The sequence below is a fragment of the Denticeps clupeoides genome, chromosome 5, assembly GCF_900700375.1.
Source record: "Denticeps clupeoides chromosome 5, fDenClu1.1, whole genome shotgun sequence".
Lineage (NCBI taxonomy): Eukaryota > Metazoa > Chordata > Actinopteri > Clupeiformes > Denticipitidae > Denticeps > Denticeps clupeoides.
Genome location: NC_041711.1, coordinates 28,809,168 through 28,834,989, shown reverse-complemented (window position 1 = coordinate 28,834,989; position 25,822 = coordinate 28,809,168). Strand labels below are relative to the sequence as shown.

General features: G+C 45.1%; 1 protein-coding gene across 8 annotated transcripts in view; it reads right to left on the bottom strand.

Annotated features, from left to right (window-relative positions):
- The window catches only part of thsd7ab (thrombospondin, type I, domain containing 7Ab), a 68,623-nt gene that overhangs the window by 2,082 nt on the left and 40,719 nt on the right, over nt 1-25,822 (bottom strand). For 3 of the 8 annotated variants that reach the window (XM_028979389.1, XM_028979393.1, XM_028979394.1), the window contains 20 exons: nt 25,519-25,634; nt 24,882-25,017; nt 23,801-23,904; nt 22,249-22,443; nt 21,556-21,822; nt 18,178-18,356; nt 16,691-16,696; nt 16,396-16,529; nt 16,087-16,240; nt 14,891-15,032; nt 13,887-14,002; nt 12,884-13,001; nt 10,597-10,757; nt 5,477-5,651; nt 2,684-2,857; nt 2,177-2,269; nt 1,959-2,041; nt 1,445-1,658; nt 1,002-1,089; nt 554-806 (listed from right to left, as the gene is read on the bottom strand). In XM_028979389.1, coding sequence (XP_028835222.1) covers nt 671-806; nt 1,002-1,089; nt 1,445-1,658; nt 1,959-2,041; nt 2,177-2,269; nt 2,684-2,857; nt 5,477-5,651; nt 10,597-10,757; nt 12,884-13,001; nt 13,887-14,002; nt 14,891-15,032; nt 16,087-16,240; nt 16,396-16,529; nt 16,691-16,696; nt 18,178-18,356; nt 21,556-21,822; nt 22,249-22,443; nt 23,801-23,904; nt 24,882-25,017; nt 25,519-25,634 — 2,791 coding nt within the window. In that variant the 3' untranslated portion in view covers nt 554-670. Of the gene's footprint in view, nt 1-553; nt 807-1,001; nt 1,090-1,444; nt 1,659-1,958; nt 2,042-2,176; nt 2,270-2,683; nt 2,858-5,476; nt 5,652-10,596; nt 10,758-12,883; nt 13,002-13,886; nt 14,003-14,890; nt 15,033-16,086; nt 16,241-16,395; nt 16,530-16,690; nt 16,697-18,177; nt 18,357-21,555; nt 21,823-22,248; nt 22,444-23,800; nt 23,905-24,881; nt 25,018-25,518; nt 25,635-25,822 lie in introns of those variants that run through there. The other 5 variants (XM_028979390.1, XM_028979396.1, XM_028979392.1 and 2 more) reach the window with 3 other exon arrangements.

Sequence of the window (25,822 nt, the reverse complement as noted above, 5' to 3'; positions counted from 1 at the left end):
TATGAGATGGGTGAACTTGGGCAACCGCAAGGTGCTTTATAGTTTTGCTTCAGCCTGACTTGCCACAAAAGCTCAAATCAAAATCAGATTCATTTTAGTTTGAACCGGAGGTTGTCACGTTACTAGATGTATGTGCTGAAGCCCACTGCCGTAGTTTTATGGACCCCACATTGAGAATTGCTGTAGTGGGTGTAAACCACTGGGGGGGCAGTATTCGACAGAACCTACTATAAGAAAGAGGAATGGGAGAAGCCTGTTTTTAATCTCAACGTCTTTTAACAAACACACACTCATTTCCCTTTGATCTCAGACACTAAGTCAGGTGACTCACACTGATCCTCTGCTTAATGTTACTAACATTCACAGACAGCAGGACAATCTATTTGATTTTTGAAAATTAAATCCAATCAGTTTCCCAGAACAGGTTTAACAGACAGCCACGCAGGGGTTCTTTAAAGCTCATCTCTGTATCTGAGTTTGGGTCCCTGTACCAGGGTCACACGAGGAAGATGACGGAGGAAGTAACAGAGTCACCTGCAGTCATCAGCCTCACCTGCACCAACAGTGCCACAGTCGGCTGAGTGGGCCGTGGACGGAGGTGGACGGGAGAGATGGGGGTCACGAGGACGGGGCGTGCTGGGCTGTGCCACGTCAAGGGGACAAGGTGTGGCTAAGTGGCACTCTCGGCCGGATGCTGGCACTCAGGGCATGTGTAAGTCAGCTCATGCGCCTCCTGCCCCATCCACACTGCGGTCCCATTGGCCGAGTCAGGGGTTCCCAGGGAGCGGCGGATGGCACAGTAACTACTGCTTATCACATGTGAGGTGACAAGAACAACAAAAAACAATGATGACAAAAAAAATTATGATGGTGAAGTGGATGAAGGGACAAACTGTGACAAAATGAGCCATACAGAAATAATAATTATAAAAAAAACCAAGATCTGAGGGGTTTATCATGCCAAATGCCATCACAGGACTGAGGAGAGTGACTGAACTCACCAGGCTATGTAGATCATAGAGACGACGAAAACGAGGAGCACCAGCACGCCAGCAGCTACGCCATACACCCACGTTTTCAGCCTGCCATCTGTGGAGAGGCAGGGGAAAAGCGGGGTCATATGTGGCCCTGAAATTCCATTTCAATTTCAAACACTTGCTATTTATTTATCAAAGGACAGATCTGCATATCGCAGGAAGCCAAGCGCTGAGTGAGATTGTGTGAGTGTAAAATGTGTAAAAACAAATGGCCTTGAATATGGTGCTGTCAAAGTAAACTCAGTGCTGCCTTGACTGTTTAATAATGCAACATTCCTGCTTACTGACACAATGGTTTTATTCAAGGTGCTGCATAAAGTAGCAGGAACATTTCTATTTGTTTTTGCTTTAGTTTCTATTGTCATTTTCAAACACCACGCTCCACCACCTCGGCTTTTTATCCTTACCTGGCCCAAAAGGCTGGAGGTACCAGATCCTTCCAGTCCGACCGGGCTGGGCAGTGGTGGGCAGAGTGGGGTCAATGGCTCGGCTGGTCTTCACATCTGCCTTCTTGTCTCCAGCTGTTGGGATCTCCAGCACGGGGATTGGAGTGCACTGATCCAGCAGCCCTTCTGGGGTCAGCACTTCAGTGTATCCCTCCTCGCACAGGCACAGGCCAGCCTGCAGGGGGCAATGCACAAACACGTCCCAGCGCCCATGGCTGGTTCATTGCTGGACCATGTTCAGATACTTAGGGATTATGATAAAGATGTAAAACCTCCAAATAAGACATTTTAGGAAAGGTCATACTTGAAACATGAGAAACCATGAATTTCCCTCAAAAGGTTTTTTTTTCTACTGATCATTAGAACATTCTATAGTACATTACATTTGATTGAATTGACTCTCAGATGAGATGAGATTTAGACTTTGGTGATCATCAGGTCAAAATGACTGTCCTGTGAAGTCCTGTTTTCTCACCTCAGAGCAGAAAGACTTTGGTTTGTCACATGGCACGTCACATGACTGGTCTAGTCCAGGCTGGCTTAAAGGAGGACAGCCACCTGCAGGTAAGATGAGGCCGCAGGGTCACATAACACGAGAACTGCTTCTACCCAGGTTTGATTAGGCAAAACATAAGAGCATCTAAGCACACGCAGGTGAGAGATGAATGGGGCTCTGGGTATTTAGTCAAGCACCTGTGACATTAATTCCATCTGAGCGTTGGCACCAAACCAGATCAGCGTAGCCTGTGTCTGCGCTCATCCACCTGTACTCGAAGCATTCACCATCTGTGGGAGCAGAATAACAACGTATATTACAGATTCACGCAGGGCAGTTTTATCCACTTCTCTCTCACGTGCAACATTCAAATGTGGTAGAATTTAGTGGCATATTGTTTGAAAATTTAGGAAATAAATCAAATGGTCCAAAATGGGTAAAAAAAAATTTGTAAATGATTTATTGTTAATGAACAGCTCAACATGTGGAAAGACACATTATCAGTTCAATTGGAATTCATATGTTTCAATGGAATGCTGTGTTCGTTTACCTCAGGTCTGTCACTATAAATGCTTCATTTATTATCAGAAAACCCTTCAAATTGTGTTAGTACAGCTTATTAAATAAGCGATAGTGTATAATAAGTGTAGTGCTGTATACAGAATACATTTACAGTAACTGAAAAGTAAGGGCCTGTATCTCACCAGCACAGGGCTGAGACTCCCACTCCTGATCAGGGCACTGCAGCAGGTTCTGCGGCTCCTGGGCGATGACGGCACGTGAGCGGGCCTGCACCGGAGCGAAGTCCAGGCGCTCTCCTTTCACACACACACTTTGGCAAGGACTCCAGTCTGACCACTCCATTAAGTAGCAATCACCTGGGCACATTGGTTAAAAAAACGATAAAAGAGAAAAAAATGATCTGCACATGCAGGTAAGTGTGAACTTTTAGCAAATCCTGCTACAACCTCCACGAGCCTGAACTGTGATGCCCCACACACAAACACACACACACCTGCATCTGAGGACACAACCTCTTCACACATGCCTTCTGATCAATGCAATTTAAAGCTCTGGTGCACCCAGAACTGGTGGAAGAACTGCCGTGGTTTCCTCCCTGGGTTTCCTGCCCGCATAGAAACGGGCCATATAGGGCCATGCCACAAGTAGTGTTTTGTTTATTTTTGTAGAATCTGCACTTGAGCCCATCGCCTTCACTCCCTCCTCTTAACATTACATACACCTAATCCTGGGTTTTTGCATTGAGACTGAACCTGTAACTACTGAATGAAATCCATGGGAAAGTTATATCAAATAAACAAGAAATAGAATCATAATCATAACCACATAATCACAGCCGCGAGATATATTATAAATTATTTATAAATTAACACATAGAAATAATCTGGGGTGGAAGTAGCCTAGTGGGTAACACACTTGCCTATGAACCAGAAGACCCAGGTTCAAATCCCACTTACTACCATTGTGTCCCTGAGCAAGACACTTAACCCTGAGTGTCTCCAGGGGGACTGTCCCTGTAAGTACTGATTGCAAATCGCTCTGGATAAGTGTGTCAGATAAATGCTGTAAATGTTAATATACATTTAATTAATGGGTAATAAATTGATGGGATTAATAACCATTTAGCCAACATTGGCACTATGGTAAGAAACACTGCAGCAGCCATGCTAGAAAGAAGCCCCACTGTTCTCAGAATACTAAAATACACAGCATTTAGCATAAACACTGCATGCACTTAGATAAAAGCCCAGACTGGTGCCTTGCCTGGGTTATTGCTGGTCCCATGCAGAGTTGCTCCTATTTCAGCCTTGGAAGACTGAGATCCCTGCTGAGATCCCATAGAAATATTGGCCACATGTTGACCTGGCAGAGTGATGCTCTTCCTCCAAAAACTTGAGAAGTTTTTGTTCAAGGCTGATTCTCAGTGATGAACTTTAAAGGTGCTCTGTGTGATATCCAGAGTTCTTTGAAATGCTTCTCTTCTTTGATGTTGTTTTTTTTATTTTTATCCTTTTTTAGCAGAAGCTAAAGATAATTGCCAGAACTGGTGTCTGTCAGGTGTGAGTCAAAAACACATCGATAGACATTTCCACCACTTACAAGTTCAGTGAACATCATTGATTATCTTGTTACAGTGGCACCAGGCAGTGGGTGGGATATATTAGGCAGCAAGTGAACATTTTGTTGATGTGTTGGAACCAGAATAAATGGGCAAACGTAAGTATTTGAGCAACTTTAACTAGGGCCAAATTGTCATGAATAGACATCAAACTGTGATGGTTCCAGCATCACCAGAACTGCAGCTGTACACTTCACGTTCCTGGTCTTCAGTTGTTAGGACTTGCCAAAAGTGGACCATGCTATGTGCGTGTGGAGTGAAGACTGGTTTGTATTGTCTGATCCACTAGGGTTCGGTTAATACTGGCTATGATAGAATTTACATTTATCAGACACCCTTTCCAGAGCAACTTACAATCAGTAGTTACAGGGACAGTCCCCCTGGAGCAACTTAGGGTTAAGTGTCTTGCTCAGGGACACAATGGCTCAGGGTGGTAGTGGCCTAGTGGGTAGCACACTCGCCTATGAACCAGAAGACCCGGGTTCGAATCCCGCTTACTACCATTGTGTCCCTGAGCAAGACACTTAACCCTAAGTTGCTCCAGGGAGACTGTCCCTGTAACTACTGATTGTAAGTCGCTCTGGATAAGGGCGTCTGATAAATGCTGTAAATGTAAATGTAAATGGTAGTAAGTGGGGTTTGAACCTGGGTCCTCTGGTTCATAGGCGAGTGTGTTACCCGCTAGGCACTATAGGTGCCTTCTATAGGTGAAATGGGAATGTGAAGTGATTGTCATTATGATACACAGCAAGCACAGCACATGGCACGCATAACAAAATGTGTCCTCTGCATTTAACCAATAACTTAGTGAGCAGCCATCTAAGGCACCCAGGGAGCAGCATATGGGGACCTTGTTTAAGGGGACCTCGGTGGCATCTTGATGGTTCCGGATTTGAACCTACAACACTTCGGTTACAAGTCCGCTTTCTTATATGCTAGGCCATCACTGCGTCACAGTGCATCTCAGTCTGTTGCCTGTGCAGCTGCATGGTAAGATGACCTGGTCTGATAGTGTTTTGATTTACTTTATGAGGATGAGCAGGTGCATCAGTAACTAGGAAAAACAGGGCAGGATGTGACATACATGATCTGCTACTGATCTTCCTTAATGTTAATAGCTGATTTGTGTATTTCATTGAAGCAGCTTGCTCCATTTTTGAGACCTCCATGTAGAATCGGGTGTTTTGAGGATCCCAACCATAATATTCATCCATCTACTCGTCTCCGAAAGCTCACTTATCCAGTTCAGGATTATGTTGTGCCAGAGCCTATCCCAGCAAACGACTAGCACCCAGCAGGAACAACCTCCTCTGACATGACATGTTGTGATTTGAGAGTGCTCATAATGCTTCAGTACCTGGGCAGGGCAGGGTGCAGGGCGCCTCCAATATGATACGCTTATCCCCGTCCACCGCCAGCTCCAGGCCGGCACACAGCTCCTCCTCCACCATGCTGCCCTGGTCTTCGCGCAAGCCGTCAGACACAAAGCAAGACACGTTTCTGAAGCGTCGGCCTTCCCCGCAGACCACCTCCTACAACCACACACCCACACACAAATCAGCTCTTCACACACTGAAACTGTCGAAACTCTGCCAAATGTTATCTCAAACTAGGAGAAATAGACAGGAAAACAAGAGAGCATTCAGTTTCCTCTTATCACGCACACACAGTGCGAAAGTGCACAGGCGGGTGAGAGGATTTCGGAGCAGAAGATCTTGTGTCTACGTTCTGGGCACCCATGTGCTGTTTGTGTGCTTTTTTTTGGCCAGAATACACCGGTAGTATTTATCATCATGCTGAAGCAGCTGCTAGAGTTGACCAAGCTGCATCATGTCCTCAGGCCCAATGAAGCTGGCATGAGGAGCACAGGCTCTTTGATTCATGAGCTTGCTAGGGATGCTGCGGTGTTAGTTTATAGCCTCCCGGCTGGTATTGTACCCCTAATTTCATGGTGTGTTACTGTTGCCATGATTTCCTGACACGGCTCTATAATTGTTATGATTTGATTGGATAGAGTTAGAACAAAACAAAATTAGCTAATTTCAATATAATAATAATAAAATTAATCTACAACTAGCCTCTCAGGATACAAAATAACCTAAATTATTCATAGTCTTAATAGTGTAGAGATGCAGTAAAAAAGACCAATACCATCTAGTCATAAAAAGAGTGATTTGTAAATACATTTTGACAGTCTAACAATAAAACAAGAAAATACACAAACGGTTTAAAAAGTAGATATTAACAGTATTTCACAATATACAATCCCCAATATAATCATAATAGTAAAACAACAAACACTGCTACACTAGCTGTGATTTCTGATCAACACACATGGACCTGTACTGTGTATTTGACTTTGTATCCTGAGTGGAAACATTAAGTTGTGGATCATGTGTCTTGTGACAATAATAGATGCTGGAAACTGGAAGCTGCTGACTTTTTGTCAGGATTGCCTGCAGCTGGCCTCCACACCTGACTTTAATCCTGACGCCCCATAAATGCCGGAAGGTTCCGCCCGTTCGGGGTCGCTGGCATTTTCGTGAACTCTATGCACGAACTTGACCTTGTTTAGTGTTATGTGTTTTGAGTTCTGGCAATCGCCACACGCCTACGGGTTTGTTTATGTTCTTTATTTAAGTTTAAATCGTTTTCGGCCACCGCGCCAGTCTTTATTTGTATTTCTTTGTTTGTTAATAAAAACCCCTTCCCAGTATGTCAGACCTCTGCGCTTCCTTCCCCCGTAAGTCCGTAGTCGTGACAGAATGCCAGCGACCCACCCAAAAGCGCAGAGGTGGAAAGCAGAGGAGAAGAAACGCCGCGAAGGACGCAGCCCGGCGCGGCGAACGCGGACGCCAGGGGAGAGACGCGCCGCCCGTTCTGGTGGAGCGTTTTCTCCCCGAGAAGCCGTGGTACGCGGCGCCGCGTGATGACGTCACCCCCGGGAAACTCCGCGAAACCCGGAAGCGACAACGTCGGCGGGTGAGTGGGCGGAGCGAGGACGTTGGCGTCGGCAGCAGCGAGGAAGTGACGTGGGCAGCGAGCGCAGAAGATGCGACCCCCACGATCTTCGGCATGTCGAGCCAAGAACTCTGCGCTCTGCTGGCAAGGCTCCCCGTGGACTGGGACGACACGGACGACGACGAGAGCACGGGAGACGAGAGTTGGGCTCCGCCCATCGCGCCAGTCTGCGATCGTCGCAAGGTCCGTGGGGACCCACGTCACTTCCAGGGGGGTGAGAAGCGGCAACAACAACAACGGCGGCGTTCCTCCAGCGAGGAGGTGGGCAGCCTCCAGCCCGAATGGCCAGAGTACTGCCCATGGGAGCTTATCGCGCCATGGGTCCAGGATGTCCGCAGGGTGGACGACCCTTGGAGTCACCGGTGGGAGGACACGGATGACGAAAGCGATGATGACGTGGATTTTCGGTGGGCGGTCGGTGCCGGGATGGCTCCGCCCAGCGTGCGCGTCCGAGATCATCGCGGCGTCCGTGATGACCCATGTGACTTCCGGGGGTACGAGGTTGACACGGACGACGACCAGGATGACGCCGTTTGGGCAGTCGGTGCCGGGATGGCTCCGCCCATCGCGCCCATCCAGGAGCGTCACGAGGTCCGTGGAGACCCACGTCCCTCCCAGCAGTGTGAGGAAAGCTGGTGGAAGAGGGCGACGGGAGGTCGCCAGCCAGCAACTGCGCTGCCGGGACTGCCTCGCAGGGAATCCTCCATTCCTGCTCCAGTCGCCGACCCGCATTCCCTCTGCCCGGACGTTCCCCAGCAAAATGGCAGCGCAGCACCAGCGTCCACACCTGCTGGAGAAGACGTCCACCCCCCTCCACACCACACACCTACCACCATCTCCAGCGACGTGCCCAGCCCCGTGTGGGACCGCCCAATTGTCCCGGGACCCTTCAGTGGGGCAGCAGACACAGACGAGATCACTACCATCCTCACGTGTCTGACTGGATCAGCATGGGGCTGGAGCACAACCCTCTGGCAGCAGGGAGAGACAGACAGGAGTTTTCGGGACTTCCAACAGAGACTGAGGGCGGAGTTTGATCGGCCTGAGCCAGGGATCGAACTCTGCCCCTCCACCACATCCAGTGCCAGTCAGGATCCGGGGCAAGAAGACCCAGCACTGGTGGGCGACGAGAAGGTCGCTCCTCCCGAGATCCTGGCTGTGCCCCCTGAGGAGGTCCCGGAGAGCCCAGAGAGGGAGCCAGACGACCCTCTCTTCTGTCTGTCTCTGTCTGTGTGTGTCTGTGTGGCATATGTGTCCGTATGTCGCCCCCACTTCCCCTCTTTGTGTCCACCAGATGGCGACCCAGCCGCGGAGCCGAACCCCAGGGAGGAGGTTCCTGACCCGAATGTGCTGGTCCAAGGCGAGGTGGACAAGCCCCAAGGTACCCCTAAGTCCAGCCGGGGGGGGTGCTCCCCCAAAGAATTTTTTGGGGGGGTGCAGTTCGGGTTGGGGACTCCTCCTGAGGGGAGGGGAGGTGGGGAAGCGATGGAGCTGGGTCCTCCGGTAGCCAGTGAGGAGGGCGGGGCAGGCATGGGCCTGCGTCTGCCTCCAGAGGGGTGGAGCGCCATAGAGCCCCCGGGTAGGCATGAGGACCCAGCTGGGACAGGCAGGAAGAGGGCCTGCTTGTCCCAACGGACGCAGAAGGGGCTAGCCGGATGGTCTGGCAATGCCCCCCCCTTGGCACCAGGGCCGGGCAGCGAGAGGGGCTGCATAGTCCCAGAAGGCACCAGCCTGGGGTGCCTGGAACAGTCGCCGGAGGCTCTGGGACAATCTCCCTGCGCGGTGCAGGGGGTGACACAAGATGTGTCAGAGGGGACATGTGGAGACAGGGCCCACACGTACCCAGATGGATCGGCCCTGATTATTGTGTGCAGGTACGGGAGTCCGGGGCCGTCATGCGGGACCACGCCGGGGAGCCAGGCCGAGGGTCCGGGGCCGCCATGCGGGACCACGCCGGGGAGCCAGGCCGAGGGTCCGGGGCCGCCATGCGGGACCACGCCGGGGAGCCAGGTCGAGGGTCCGGGGCCGCCAAGCGGGACCACGCCGGGGAGCCAGGCCGAGGGTCCGGGGCCGCCAAGCGGGACCACGCCGGGGAGCCAGGCCGAGGGTCCGGGGCCGCCAAGCGGGACCACGCCGGGGAGCCAGGCCGAGGGTCCGGGGCCGCCAAGCGGGACCACGCCGGGGAGCCAGGCCGAGGGTCCGGGGCCGCCAAGCGGGACCACGCCGGGGAGCCAGGCCGAGGGTCCGGGGCCGCCAAGCGGGACCACGCCGGAGAGCCAGGCCGAGGGTCCGGGGCCGCCAAGCGGGATCACGCAGGGAGCCAGGCCGAGGGTCCGGGGCCGCCAAGCGGGACCACGCCGGGGAGCCAGGCCGAGGGTCCGGGGCCCGCCACGCGGGACCACGCCGGGGAGCCAGGCCGAGGGTCCGGGGCCGCCACGCCTGACCACGCCGGGGAGCCAGCCCGAGGGACCGGGGCCGCCACGCCTGACCACGCCGGGGAGCCAGCCCGAGGGACCGGGGCCGCCACGCCTGACCACGCCGGGGAGCCAGCCCGAGGGACCGGGGCCGCCACGCCTGACCACGCCGGGGAGCCAGCCCGAGGGACCGGGTCCTCCAAGGGGAGGATACAGCAGGGCAGGAGCCCTGTGGTTGCCGCCGTCCGCCCCGCCGCCTCCACTGATGGTACTGTTGGGGCTCCGAGGACGTAGCCCTTGGAGGGGGGGCTCTGTCAGGATTGCCTGCAGCTGGCCTCCACACCTGACTTTAATCCTGACGCCCCATAAATGCCGGAAGGTTCCGCCCGTTCGGGGTCGCTGGCATTTTCGTGAACTCTATGCACGAACTTGACCTTGTTTAGTGTTATGTGTTTTGAGTTCTGGCAATCGCCACACGCCTACGGGTTTGTTTATGTTCTTTATTTAAGTTTAAATCGTTTTCGGCCACCGCGCCAGTCTTTATTTGTATTTCTTTGTTTGTTAATAAAAACCCCTTCCCAGTATGTCAGACCTCTGCGCTTCCTTCCCCCGTAAGTCCGTAGTCGTGACACTTTTCCTTTTCTTTTTTTCGGTTTCTCACTTCAAACACTTATAATTATATCCAGTAAATCTCTAAGGCATCCTATAGATCTAGAATGTCATGTGTGAGATCTGAGTGTTCATTTATCTCCTTCAGCTGAACAGTTTTGACTTGCACCACCACACAATTTTGGTAGAATCTTCTGATCCTCTCATCCTTCAACAACCCATGTGATGTCATTCACTAGCACATATGAAATGCTGGACAGAGTATTGACAGACTTGAACTTCCCTTTGATCTCCTGTTCAAAAATCTAAAATCTGAAAAGTCCACTGTACATAGGATTGTTCACTGTCTCCAGGGCAACAACATAAATAATCAATCAAAGCAGCCACTCAGAGAGAGAGAGAGAGAGAGAGAGAGATGACTGTATTCAGGTACCTCCACCCTGCACTCTGACCAGGGACTGTACTGCCATCTGTAGCAGGGTCTGACTGGGCAGGGCTTCCACTGCTCCATCTGTGAGGGACAGGGCCTGCCATCCCCTTGGGAGGCCCGGATCACAGTCCTGGTCCTCCACATCCTCCCTGCAGAGGAGAGCTCTAATCATACAACATACCACATGTTGGAAATAGCATTTTAAATAATACTAAAAATAAATGGACAAATGTTGCGTTCTGGTTCCATATTTAACAGCTCAGGTCTTAATACAACAACCCAGTACAACTTCTCACTACCACTGTCTTCAGAGGGCCCAATATTGTACTGATAAGGTGTGTATAAAAGAAAAGTACAGGGAATACATGTTTATTTGCTTCAGTATCCCCGTTATTATAGAGAACATATAGCTATTTGTAATGAAACAGTATTTCTCGAAACTAACAGTAATAAAAAGATGCAACGAAAATGCAACGAAAATTAATTAGGCACATACAAACAAATTCTGACAATCTAGTTAATAGTATTCACAGGTTTTCCAAGAATACATGGAAATATAAATGATCAAAACGGTTTTCTGTGCTCCACGTTGTTTTTGGGATCAACTGGTCAACACAGTGATGTGTACTAGGCATGCTGTTTATTAATTTGTGTATAGGTGCCTATTAAGGATAAAGACACATAATTTGTTTACAATAAAACATAGTTGTTTTGCCACAAACATGTATAGCAAGAACTAAACTAAGCCAATATATGTTTATATATATGTTTTCTATTTATATATATATATATATGTGTGTGTGTGTGTGTGTGTGTGTGTGTATATATATATATATATATGTAATGTATTATCTGAGATATATATATACATACATATACATACACATACATACATATACATACATATATATATATACATATATATACATATATATATATATATCTGTCTCTCTCTCTCTCTCTCTCTCTCAGATAATACATTACATGTGCGCTTGTGGCCCACTAGACTGGAAACTGTACAAAGTGTCTGTTGGGTGTCTTCTCAACTCCTGGCACAACTACATTGACCATATCTGATTAATATGGCTATGAATCAAATTTGAGGGCATAACATCTTATAAAGGTCAGGGTAATATAAAAGACTTTATATTAGAACTCATATGGAGAAGGTAGACATTTAAGAGAGCTAAGACAGTGGCTAGGAGACTCAAAGCAAGTCTCATTGTAGGACCAGATCCTGCAGACAGCACCAGGGCCATGCGACAGACATTATACACTGATATTACTTCATTGGCTAAATTATCAGCATCATCGCTATATACATATTTTTTGTGCAGTCATTACAGTATTACTGGTGAACATGATTTATATGACATTTCTGCTTTCATTTTAATCACAGTGACACTTGTGACTTTCAATAAAACTTTATCCTCTCATTTAATCTAAGAAGAGAGTCTAATGTACCCGTCTGATCCTTTAATGGAAAAAATGCCTATAAATTTATTAATTTCATCAGTATATTGAGGTTTTTTTTTGCCTTGTTAAAGGTCCACTATCATTAAAATTTCACTTTGTGAGATAATTTTACATTAATATGAGTTCCCCTAGCCTTTCTATGGTCCTGCTGTGGCTAGAAATGGCAATAGGTGTAAAGAGTGCTTTGGCCATTCTGTTTCGCCATTCAGAGAGCGGAGCTCAGACGGTCGGATCTGGAATGTCTCCCGTTATGCAGTCATAAGGGAAAGGTTACCTTCCCTTTTTTCCACCCCTCCCCAAAAAATTTTACTTCACCAACCATCATGGCTTCCAAACATGCAAAGCATTGCTGTTGCTCAGTGATTGTATGTAAAAATGAGCTCAAATCACATGAGACTCGTAAGAAACAATGGGTTAATTTTCCATTTGCACTGTTTTGTGTGTGCACACTGTGAATCTCCAAAGCTTCACAATATCGTCTCTGTGTGTACTTGTATATAGTGAGATGACTATAAAGTGGACTTAGCTTAGATAATTTGAAAGAAAACACCCTTAAACTTACTGTCGATATTTTCCCTCCATTTTAACATCAGATCAGAAATTTTCTTCTAAATGCCTTATTTGTGTATGCAAAACACATCCTTGTGGAGACCGGCACGTCTCGGTGGAGGTTCTCCATGAATCAGCAAGGACAGGGTGACATGGCTGATCTTATCTCCTCAGTTGTTTACACCTCCGCCTGTGTGGCAGTGCTCATTTTTAACGGATAACCTGTACACATACGTGAGATAAAGACTGTTGTGCACTTACTTACCTTCAAGCCCACAGGCGTGGGAGCACTCGGTCCATGTCGACCAATCAGAGAGCTGGCAGTTGACCGGACACTCAACAGTACAGGAAGCGTTCATGTGCCACCTCTTCTCTAAACCCAGCTGCAGAGGATTCAACATTAGCAGATGTGTCAAATGTCCATATCTTCATGTGGTCTAAATGGCTGTATTTCACTGCCACTGTCAAGAGTGTCTTCTGGGTTTCAGAAGTGATTTAGATGGCTGCTTTTCTAATAGCTGGTAGCAAAGGAAAACAAAGACGCAGCAAACTAGTCACACGGCACATTGCCTTCATTTTCATTAACCAAGAAGAGGCACAGTGTGATGTTTGCAGACAATGCCACTGCTGTAAAGAACAGCACACGCAGCTGATCCCCCAGCTAGTTCAGTCCTATTTTATGCGCCATGCATTTAGAAATTGATAAATGAATTAAGAAATGAATCAATAAATCAACCAAAGGCTATTTGGGGCCTGATAGCAGTCCAGTAATCGTCCTGACAGCTCATTAAGACCTCCAACCAAGCTTGAAAACAGGCCTTAATAATACCAAGGAAGATAACATTGAGCATATGGACTTAAATAAATGTAATTTGCCTGTAATTCTGGCCACTGCTGAGATGCATGCAGTCTACTTGTGAGGTCTGTCACTGCCCTTCTCAATAAGACTGGCTGTAAAGTGGGTTAGGGGGTTAATTTGTAGCTAAAGTGCTTTTTTTTTTCACACCCCAAGGGGTCCAATTAAAGTGACCCTGAGCTGACCGTGTTTGACTGATCTTCCACCAGCTCAGTTACTGCAGCCATTACCCAAACACACATCCAAACATGAAGAAATAACCTTGATTTTTACTTGGTTGGGCATCATTAGACTTTATGCAGTGGGAGAGACGACGGCGGTTCGGTTGTTTGATGATGCATAACAATGTCTTACACAGATAACAGCAGAGTGATGCGCAGCGCATGACCTGATGGGTTGACGAGATACTCACCTCTTCACAGTACTTCAGGTCAACAGATTTGCCGTCACTGCGCACACAGTCCAGCATTCTTGTCTTGAGGCCGCTGCCGCACACTGCATTAGAACTCAACTGGCACGTGCTCCAGTCTGAGAGAGCACACATACAGATCTTTAGCCATGGGGCTGCCAAAACCAATAGAATATTGTGAGCTATAATTAACATTTCATTAGCATAGCGTTTGATCATAGTGTCAGGCTGTATTCTGTAACTGTCTGACAAAGAGCTCCACATGTCAAAGATGAGCTGATTGTTTAAACTCGGTTATGACAGGCCTACTTTGTCCATTTGATTCTGAGTTATGGATCATTTTTAATTCTCATGAGGCTCATGATGCCCTGATTTAAATAAAAGAGATGATAAATAATTTTGAAAATGTCAGAAACTGGTCCTACTTGAAATAATAACCATTCAGTCAGCACATTTAAAAGGATGCAAGTCAGTGTGCTGAACAAGGTACATGCAGCAGTCAGAACTGAAACACTTTCTTCATTGAAGACATGACAGTACAAAGGTACTTTGGACCAGTGTGTCATTTGGAGAGCCAAGACAGGACACAGAATGATCTACATGAACTGTTTTAGCTTTATGGTTCTCAAGTGAGCCAGCCGAGTGACATGGGTCTGGCAGAACATTATAAAGCCTTTTTCTTTAATGATGTCTGCTCACGTATATTATGTTCAAATGGCATGAGTGGCCCCTGGGACTGTTCAGAAGAGCAAATGAGGACAATAATAAAAAAAAAATTCATATAAAAAACAGCCCAGAAGTGGCCAGATTTGGTGAAGCAGAGAGCTGATGACAGCTTCAGCAAGGCTTACAGCAACCAGTATATATTTATATATTTGTTTTTTGAAGAAAACAAATTGAAGGGAAAAGCACTTGATTGCTTGAAATTGTGCCGTGTTCACATTTTGTACTGAAATAAAAATGATATAATTTGCTTGAATGGTTTCAAATGCATTGGGTCTATTTACCTGTGATGTTGTAGCTGTAATGATAGCAGTTTTTGTTCAGCAGACAGACTTCTGTCTGTTTCGTCTCTGGACACTGCCTCCCCCCACTTGGCAGTCGGATGGCGTAAGCAGTTCTTTCCCTATCGGCCCTTCCATCACATGGCTGAGACAGAAAGGGCATATTTTATAAGAGTGTGATTGCGTTTACCCCTCTTCATGTGCCAGTGCATCAGTTAGTTGCAAAACGCGCACTGCCGCAAACGATAACACTTTGACGCTGACGGATCACACGGAGGAGTGTTCTCCTTCCTTTTCTTCCACTTCCTCAATTATGTATGCATAAGACATGCATCAAGTACTGCTCTGATATCACACCATTCCCTGGCCCAATTGCTGCATATGTGTATTTTTACTTCACTTACTTTTTTACACATCCTCGAAATAACGAGCTCCCTCTGGCATGACCCAAATGAGGGCTGCGGTATCAAACGCAATGCAGTCGCTCAGCAGGGACACCACAGGGTTACATTTGCCTTCACGCTGCTACAGGCCACAGCGAGGGAGCCTGGGGCCTCGAAATAACTCTCCGCCCCACCTCAAAATCACACTGACTGCCCAACAGGTACCGAACAGACTCCATGGCGAGAGTTAAATAAATGGGAAGTTGGTCTGCCGGCCCATGGTAGTGAACAGTATGTGATTAATAATGGGTTGAACTGAGGAAAAAAAAGAGCAGGTGAACTTTATGGCCACGGCTTTGTTTCCTTCCGTTGTGAATTCAACTGTTCACGCCTGCTATATCTCTTTTAAGAGAAGAGGATATTGAACGGAGTGAAACTAAACCTCTGCCATTTTCATCCATTATTTATTTCTTGTTGGGTGCAGAGGCTGGAAATTGGTCAAAAAAGTGGATGCAGAAATGTAGTCTTTTCATTTTCTAAATCTGTGACATGTCTAACTTCCAATAATATTGTGTCTGGCTCCAAGCCTTTTCTGGTCCATTTTTCCAATTAATCTGTTTGATTAATAGGTTCATCTAGTCATTCAAATCCAAAGGGACATTTAGACCCAGAAATAACGTAGCAAGCATGTATCATCCTTTTATTATGTTTTATAGTAGTCAATGCTCATTATATTTATGACTTCTCTTCTGTCTCACTGAATATTTAATGTTTTTTATCAATGCCACATTTTCCATAAGACATTTTGTTCTTTACCATTCTGCATCGGGTCCAGGAGCTCCAGACAGAGAGAACACAGTCCTCTGGGCAGGGCAGCCTGTACTCCCTGGTTCCGAGTGGCATTTCTTCTGGGTCACACAAATAGTCTTCCACTGCGTCAGATGGCCCATCCACTGTATTCAGCATACACCTGAGAAGCAGGCAAACCTGTTCAGTGTATGAGTTAGCGATGCTCTTGTACACAAAGCCAAACTAGGAAACATACTCCCTCAACAAATAAAACATGGCATATCCTGCTATTGATATTTATTTACAGAATGTTACAGTGATGCATCCATTCAGTACCTGACTTTCCTGGTCTGAACACCCTCCCCGCAGTTCTCCTTCAGGTCAACACTGCTGACCTTCCACATGCTCCAGGGTTCAGCCACCCAGACATACTGACTGCAGTCACTGACACAGGGTACTACCTCATAGACCTATGGCCAACCATAAACACATGCAATAAGTATATAGTGAATGTATGCAGTATACATGATAAGATCACATGAAAAAAGAGCTGACTGGAAAGATAATGATTTCACTAGCATATGCAGATTAAAGGAAGAAGTCACTCCATGTGACCAGCAAAAGCTCCTACCTGGGCCTGTGGTTCCATCCAATTCCATCCAATCAGGTGTATAAAAGAGAGGGGGAAAACGTTATATTACTTTATATCTGCATATATAATACATATTATGTTCATGCATGTAGTGTGCATGTAGAGGGTGGTAGTAGTCTAGAGTGTAACACACTCACTTATAAACCAGAAGACCCAGGTTCAACACTAATTCCAGCTACCGCAATCATTCTTAAAAATCATTCTCACATCTCTCACATTTGCAGGTACTTGGTCAAATAGAGGCTACAAATGAGCTTGAATAAATAAATATTTCAAGGCATTAATCAACACAATCTCAATCCAGTGGCGTTAATCAGTTTATAAATAGAGAGGAAGCGTAAAGGCTTTTTTTCTGCAAATCATATGAAACTCCAGGAATTTTCCTGACTGCAATGAGCTCATTGTGGCAGATTTAGTCTGGTGAGACCTATTTATATACTCCCTCTGCTCTCTTACACAGCCAACCAAAAGAAATGTGATAAAAATAATAAAAAAAAAGCTTCTGCTTGAAATCAGTTAATTTACAAAGAAAGTTTGTGAGCTATGATGTCTCTCAAGGTATTATTTACCAGTCGAAGTGATGAAAAATTATAACTTTTAATATTCATGTGTTCTAAAGTGGGTATGGAATTAATCCCTGAATCAGATACACTTTAAAATAAAGTCCCTGCATTGCAGAGTAAGTACTGTGTGAGTACTAGGTAAGTTCGGAATGCAAAGTATGTGTAAATTGCCAAGTATTCTAAGAAGTATTTCAAAGTGGGTATGGAGTATTGTACCTACACACAATATTAATTCTATTTGTGTCAAATAGATTAGCAAAGCTGTAATGGACGTCAGCAGTGTTAGCTTCTATAAATTAACTTGTTAACCCTAATTACAATGTAGGCTGAAGACAAACCAGATATTAACTGAATTAGTTTTGGAATTGATAATTGATCAGATGTAGTACGCAACATCCATGTTTGGTTCATGAAAGAACATATTTCACAGTAAATGTGTGATCAAACTGTTACACTGTTGCTGTAACTGCTGTACTTGTTAAAAGGTTAAGAAACAAATGTTATTAGCGGCTCTTACAGGAGCAATTACAGAAGCATAAAGATGTCAGTCTTATTCATTCTGTAGTACTGCTGACAACATTCATTTTAATTAGCAGCATGGGAAGCTGCAATTACAAGTTAAGTACAGGAAACTAAGCTGTACTTAACAGTGGTAAATACAGGAAAATACACTTAGCCTATTTGGGTTGTTTGGTGTAAAAAAATAAAGAAATTCTACATGCTCAATGTGAAGTTGAGTTTTTATATTTAACCACATGTTACCTTAGGCTCACATCAGAACAAAGAACATTTAGTACATCTAGTGGATGTTCATGCTGGTTCTGAAGAAATGGAGGAAACCATGATGATGGGATCCATGCAGGAGGTTTGGGTTTACTATAGTATTGTGTCAAAAACACTGACCTGGTTGATGTGGTCAAGTTTGGGGCATGGCCTTCCACCATTGTAAGGCTTCTCTCTAAGCCATTTAGAGCGAACTTTGACCCCACTGCCGCAGGACTTACTGCATCGTGACCAGTTGGACCACTCACTCAGTTTACAGTCAGATGGACAGGCGATGATGCAAGCCTCCTCAATGTAGCCTGAGCAGGAACAGGAGATGGGATCAATACCAAGAAAAGGGAACATCTCTGTTCATAATTGATTCACTTCTACAATATTGAAAATGGATTTCTCAGCCATACCCGTGTCTGACCTTTTGACCCATAAGCGATGTTCCTTAGTATACATGAAATATTTTAATTTATCAGTGCTCTAATGATTAAAGTCAGCGTGTACATAGTGACACAGATCTTACTGATAGTTTAAGTATGGCATGTAATGTTTGTAATAGGTTGACAAAAAACAGCGATATGAATGGCTTCTTTAAGAGCCCCTTGATGATTGCCATAATTGAAAAATCTAAGCAATTAAGAGTCTGCTCCAGTGTGGGCTTGTCAGCCTGCCTGCTCTTGCACATGTCGGTAGCACATGTGATTAATGTACCCATGCAACACAATTTTGCACTGCAGCAAAAGACAAGCTATTCACAACGACACCACATGCCGCTACACGCTTCCGCAGGGGACATGTACACTTGCAAGGGACAAGTTGTTTCTTGAAGGCATGGGTCACTCTATTCAGCCCCCTTCTGTCCTCCAGTGTGAACATGCAATCACCTACTTCTGCCATCAGCAGAGCTTGCAGCGTAAGTCCCAGACAGCCTCCAATCCCTGAGCAAGCCTGCCCAACAATCCCCACCCCCCCACCCCCTTCCCTGACCCCATTCCTTCACTAACACCCACCTCCTGTCAGAGACAGGCACTCACCATGGGTGCTCTGCTGGAAAAGGAGGAGATGAGTGAGGATGGCGGAGTGGCAAGTGCACAATCCCAGTTATCCACCCTGAGTGTGTTTTAACCGCAAACACTTTAATGGAAACAAATCTGTGCACATCCATGACGTACCCTGAATGTATCTCCTCTAATGTTAAATTATATAAATCAATATACTATGGCAACAGTAATGGTGTTAAGAACTTGTGAAACTTCATTTTTTGGATAGCCTTATGCATTCAGCATTAACATTATAGCACATAGCATGTCCATCTCCCTTGATGTCTAAACAAAACCAGCAGATAAGAGAACAGGCTGACTTTCTGACTGAAGCATTGTGTCGGGCAGGGCTTCCCATTAAGATGAACTATTAAGATTAACCCTAATGATGGCAGAGGGGTGGGGCAAATAGGAGTGCCTGAGGGAGAGAGGAAGAATGGAAAAAATGGATGGAGAAAAGGGTTGAGAATGCTAAAGGTGAAGAGAAGGGCACTGACGAGAGGAAGCCCTAGAGGACACAGAGGGCAATATCAAGACAGAGAATCATAAAAAAACCAAGAGAACAGAGGAAAAACACAAGATACAGAATGTTGTAGATGACCAGTAGATCTGTTTCACACAGCCAGTGCAGGCCAATAATGCCTAAAGCATACATATGACAGACAGGATGGAGCCTTTATTCAGGTGCCTCAAAATTAAATATGAACAACATGCTCTACAACTTTTTCACAAGTCAGCATAACATTGATAACAAGCAAACATTGGCATAGTGTTCCAGTAAAAAAGTATATATTAGACAGCAAGTTGAATAGTCAGGCTTCTGGCTGGTGTGTTGGAAGCAGGAAAATTGGGCAAAAGTGCAAGAATCTGAGTAACTTTGACCAGTGCCAAATTATAGTGACCAGGGGACAGGTTTGGAACATATCCATCTCCAGCAGGGCCTATGAGGTGTTCAGTAAAGTACCGAATAAAAATAGTACAGGGAAGGACAATAGCTGTCATGGTCATGGTGCCCAAGTCTAATAAACTTGAGCACCATGTCCATGGACACAAAGCTAACCCATCTGGTCAACAAATGGTTGAAAGACCAATGTCCATCACTGTGTTGCCACTGAATTCCATCTGCAGTCAACTGAACACTGCAAAATTGTTCAGGTGGAAGTAGAGGCTTGAGCAACATGACACATTTTTCACAGTGCTGTATTTTGCCACAGAAAACTTCTGTGCTGCAGAAAACTTCTAGAGGAGCCAATTGGAATCTGTGCCTCAATCAACCACGAATGCCGGTATTGTAAGCAATGTGTGGCTGGTCTGTTAATATTATGATATACATATTCACTATGAAATAACAAGTAACTAATCAATGAATACCAAAATTGAGCAAATATGGAAATTGTAGACATAGTTTGGTTAGTTGGTATGGTTAGTTAACAGCCAAAATATACAGGTGCTTGTTGCAAAATTTTCAGACAGAAACGAGTGAAAAACTGTGAAAATAATTATTAGAAGAGTTGTCCAAGAGCCAAAGACCAGAAAGACCTGAAAAGCTCAGAATTCCACAGAATCTTCGGGATTGGAAAACTGTCTTTGTGGAAAAATGAGCCAAGACCATGTTAACATGAAACGAGAATTTCATGTTATCAGCATCTTTAGAAGAAATATATATTAAATATATTTACAGGTGAAATGTTCAAGACTTATTTTACCCGCTGTATATGACAGACATTTAAATATTGCATTATGGCTTGAAGAACAAATGAGACAGTGTAGTACAGGCAAAAATAACTCTGTCCTTTCTGGGGTGCACCACACCCCATAAATCACCCTGATACTGGACACCATGGGTCTGTATATTCCAGTAAAATACTGGTGTGATTAAGGGGCAAAAGAACAATGCCAGAAAACAAACATTAATATTATGATGGTTATGACATCAAACAGGGTTTAGACGGTGCTTCATTCACTCAAGGGGAATTAAGTGTCTGCGTAATGCACATACAACCATCTTTAGTGCAGCTGCCCTTGAAAACAATATGATTAAAGGACCTGGGTCCTCTGAGAGCCCTCTGGCAAGCTTTGAACCCTTATATGAGTATAAAGGGCCAAAGCACAGTGAATTCGGGATTTTGAATTCAGCTGAATAATGCAGCATTGCAGCTGAACAGTAAGGTATATCTTAGTAAAAACACATGCTGCCCATAGTAGTTACTGTGAATAAAGTCACCTTTCTTTAGCCCAAGCCCAGTGGAATGTGCCAGGCTGTTAGGAAAAAAGGATTTGTGCTGGAGATAAGCATTGTGCAGGGAGGTCGAAAGGTCAAAGTCAACTGAGCAGCATCTGATGCAATTACAAAGTCTGCCCTCATGCTCTCTAGGGATTGGCTTCAACCTCTTGACATGGGAACATGATGATGTGGAACTAATCTGAAGCACATGAAAGACTTTACAAACCCAATCTGGACACCCACCATGGCTGTTGCAGCGCAATGTCTCCACCAGACGATTGTCCTGATCATAGCACACCATGGCCTGGTAACGATAACCTTGACCGCATGCCTTGGCTTCGCCCAGGACCTTCATGCCCACTGGGCTTTCGGCACTCCTGTCCTCGGGCAGGATGCAATCAGACCAGTTCCCCACAGGCTGGGCGTTGTACTTGTCACAGGGACAGTACTGCGTCTCGCTCAGTGGAAACAACTGGCTGTTCTTGCACTTGTCCCTCTTCTTGCTCTTTCCTGTAATCAGGGAGGGAGGACGAGGAGGGTTAAAGGCTCTCAAGGAGATTATTAGAGGACATTCGTACCAACCTTGATAGTCGTGATAACAAACAGGAATGTTCAGGTGTAGGTGCTTGTACACACAATAAGGAATAAACATTTTGTTCAGTGCAGTTTGCAGATCACGATAAGCTTTAAATATCAATAAAGCCTCAAGGGTGCGTTTACTGCACAGTACCAAACAGCTGTATTGGGGAGAGTGGCTATAAAAAATCAGTTTTTACCCCTGTTATAAATTACCAAGTATAAAATGTGGATGTGGGGTCACATAAAACAAAATGACCAATGTGAACAGAATGGCTCTGCAGAAATATTTTCAGATCCAGGCTAATGGGTCACCCTGTGTGTTCGTCACTGGCATCTAAGAGAGACAAGCCTACTCACCCACGAGTGCCCTCCTCCTGGTCCTCACCCCCACACAGTCAGACGTACATGGAGAGAATTTGGACCAGTTGGTGAGCTGGCAGTCATCCTGGCATGGAAGCTGGCACAGCTGAGTTATGGGTGGCATGGAGCTGGCAAACTTCAGACACTGAGTGACGTCTACCATTGTGCCATCTAGCTGTCGACAGGAAACCGCTGCGGATCACAGGCAATGATAGGGTAAGCCATAAACGAGATTACAGGACAAATCCAGGATGCCAGCGTGATCACACTGGACAAAGGAAAATTGAAAGTGAAGTACAGTATGAATTTTGGAGAATGTTTCTGAATTAATATAACCATTCAAATTACACTTTAAAATTCTCTTTGATAGATCAGGAAATTTGTGCTTAAACCTCCTAGTTTTAAAAATGAAACATGCTCAGAAGCGTTTGCAGTGTTTGACCTCAGGGCAGGATTAATTGGAATGAGGAGAAGCAGATGCTGCAGATACTCATTGACCCTATCAAAGAGTCTGCTTCATGCAATAATGAGCTGAATACTGATGTACTGCGGATGATAATGTATCACAAACCGAACTGATTTCACGTGTTTTTTTGTGTGTGTTTGGATGTAGTTCCCTTGGTGACCGAGAGTCTATTTGTGGCTGCCCATTGACTTAAGCTGGTCAGATACAGAGTCACCTTGGTTAAGCTGCACTGGTCCTGAGGCCAGTGCCAACTGTCACTTCCAGGGACACTGGACTATGATAGATGATGGCCGTGAGACATGACAATGCCAAATACCATCTAACCAGCACAATGATGTCTTCATCTCCTGTCGCTAGCTATCGAATCATAAATGAGGGTGAACTGGGCGTGATCAAATTAATGTACTTGCTGACAAAGGCTTTGTCTGTTCATGTAGTACTCCTGAACCCCCTGAAATAATTTCAAGATGAACAATGACAAAAATTAGCTAAGGTTACCAGCCAGGGGAGAACAATGTTCTCTGTTTCTCCCATACGTAGCCTGGGGAACCATACCAGTACATCAAAGCAACGTTAGCAACTGACTGAAAAATCTTCATGTTTTAACTCTGTTCACTTCACAGCTGCTTAAATATATTTCTGGAATTTATCTCTGCATCAAGATGCTGTCCTCAGGCTATAAAAAATCTACTTGAAATCCATTCCCTTTTAAACTCCAGTCAGTGTGCATCCTGTGCATTCGGGTCAAATTGGGATAAAAATCCTCTTATACGTGGATCTATAGAGCTATTGGGATTACAGAAACCATGCTCGAACCAAGTGCATAACTTTGGCTCTAACATTGGGGAAGGTTACCGTGTGGGGGATGATGGGTCACATTTATGGAATGGCAAAGCAACTACAGTTCACCACTTACAAAGCACATTTTCTAAATGATTTCTAAACTTTTTTTTTTTACTTACAATAAAATGCCGTAAATGGTAGAACACTGTTTTTGTGTAAGAAATTCAGTAGTGCAATCAGGCATGTAGGAATGAATGTAGGTTATATTGGCTGGACCTGCAAATTACACCTATGGCTTACCTCTTGTCTGTAGTCCAGGCCCACATGTCTCCTGAGAGCCTGGGCTGTCCTGGCGAATGTGCCATGGGACTAGTTGACACCTGCGCCACTTGTGGGTTTTCCACCTAACAGTGCAAGAATAGGCAAAACAGATGTCATTTCCAATTGGATACTACTGACTGGTTTAGAACGTTATTCCGTTTTTGTTAATCTATGTTTTAAAATGGTAACATAATAAAACATTTTATAAGGTAAATACATAATCTTCCTTCTGCAGTGCCTGAATAAAAGAGGTATACAGTAAAAGCAAAATGTTGGTGTAAAAGGACTTCAGAGCCTTGGTTGGACAGTGAACAATTTTATACCTCCTGCTGCTGCAGATGGTGTTAAATTTGAGTTGGAGTGCATTCGGCACATTTTTGGCACCTTTTTTTGGACAAGGGACTTGTGGTCTTTTGGTTACTGGTACCTTATTTGAAGCAAATGCAATGACATACGCAATTCTGAGACATGAAGCCACATTTCTAGAGAGAGCAAAAAAATTTGTGTTTTTCCTGCACTAAATATCCATTCACTTTTTCTCTTGTTTAGAATTGGCTATCTGCACCCAACCCTACCAAACACATCTACACCAGATCTAATGGTCAATACTCTTGTCAACAAGGGTTGACTTAGGGTTAAGTGTCTTGCTCAGGGACACAATGGTAGTAAGTGGCATTTGAACCTGGGTCTTCTGTTTTCATAGTGTGTTACCCACTAGGCTACTACCACCCTACAATTTCTTATAAGTGTGGTGAGTTTTCTGCATGCTTTCATGCATCTGTTCTGTAGAGTGGTCTTTTTTAAAGCAACAATAATCTCACAATCCACACCATATCACGGTTGTCAAAGTTAACAGTTGTGATCAGCACAAATCCAAAAACTAGTAACAGTACTGTTGCAGCATGCAGTATCTGCAATAAACAGTTCAGCAACTTGGCAGTTTGGTGAGTGTCAGTGTTAAAAATTTTACATATAAAAGTGGAATGAGATTTGGGACTAATGATTCAACAAGTATAATAAGCTGAAAAACCTGCCTGCTTTATAGGGCTGGCTGATTTACCTGTATCCAGGGCACACTGCAGGAGATTCACAGTCTCTCTCCTCATTCACAACCTCAGGGCACTCCTGACCTCCATTGGAGGGCATCTGTATGACAATGCGTTTCCGGGACTGCTTGTTTGTTGGTATGCTCCCACCTTGAAATACAAATGCCGTCAGATGTGGTTCAGGAAAACAACTTTTTAATGTGCCTTTAAAAATTGTTCATATTAGACCTGGAGAAACATTTCATTTTACTCATTGACCTTACACACTAGAATATTTTGCTGTCTTACAAATGTATTTGCAAATCAGCTCAGCTGATGTCTATATATAAGCCCCTCCCAAGATAAATCTGAAATACGAGACAGGAACTGCAAGTTGTACTATTAATCACAAATGTTGAATGGTAATGGTTGGAGGCTGAGCGTGACTTGATCTATTCACGGCAGGTCCAAAAGGAATAAACCTTTTACTGTGACATTCATTAGTGTGTCTCTTCACAGCTGCCAATAACTGGTTCTAGCTTGATTCCCTTGCAAGCACTTCTTTACTACACTATACCTTTTCTCATGCCCTAAATGCCTTGGGTGAAGCCCTGTTTGGCAGTTAATTGTGTCTGTGGAATTACACAGACATGGGAAAATGAACTGCTGTACCTGATTCACAGTTCGCCAAGCACTCAGACCATTCACTGAATGGAGTGACTATGCAGTCCTTTTTGCATGGCAGCAGGCATGGCCGCATGGTCTCTGGGCGAGGACTTTCTGGACACCTTCGAATGTGACAACAAGCAGATTGCAATTATTTAATCTGGACTAATATAGATTAATTGTAATACATTTTTATGACTAAAACTTGCTATAATGCAAAACTAGTTTCAGTTGAATTTATGCAAATTACCTAGTGCAAACACCAAGTGGTATCTAGCATTAACATATATTTAAGTTTAGTCACATTTTA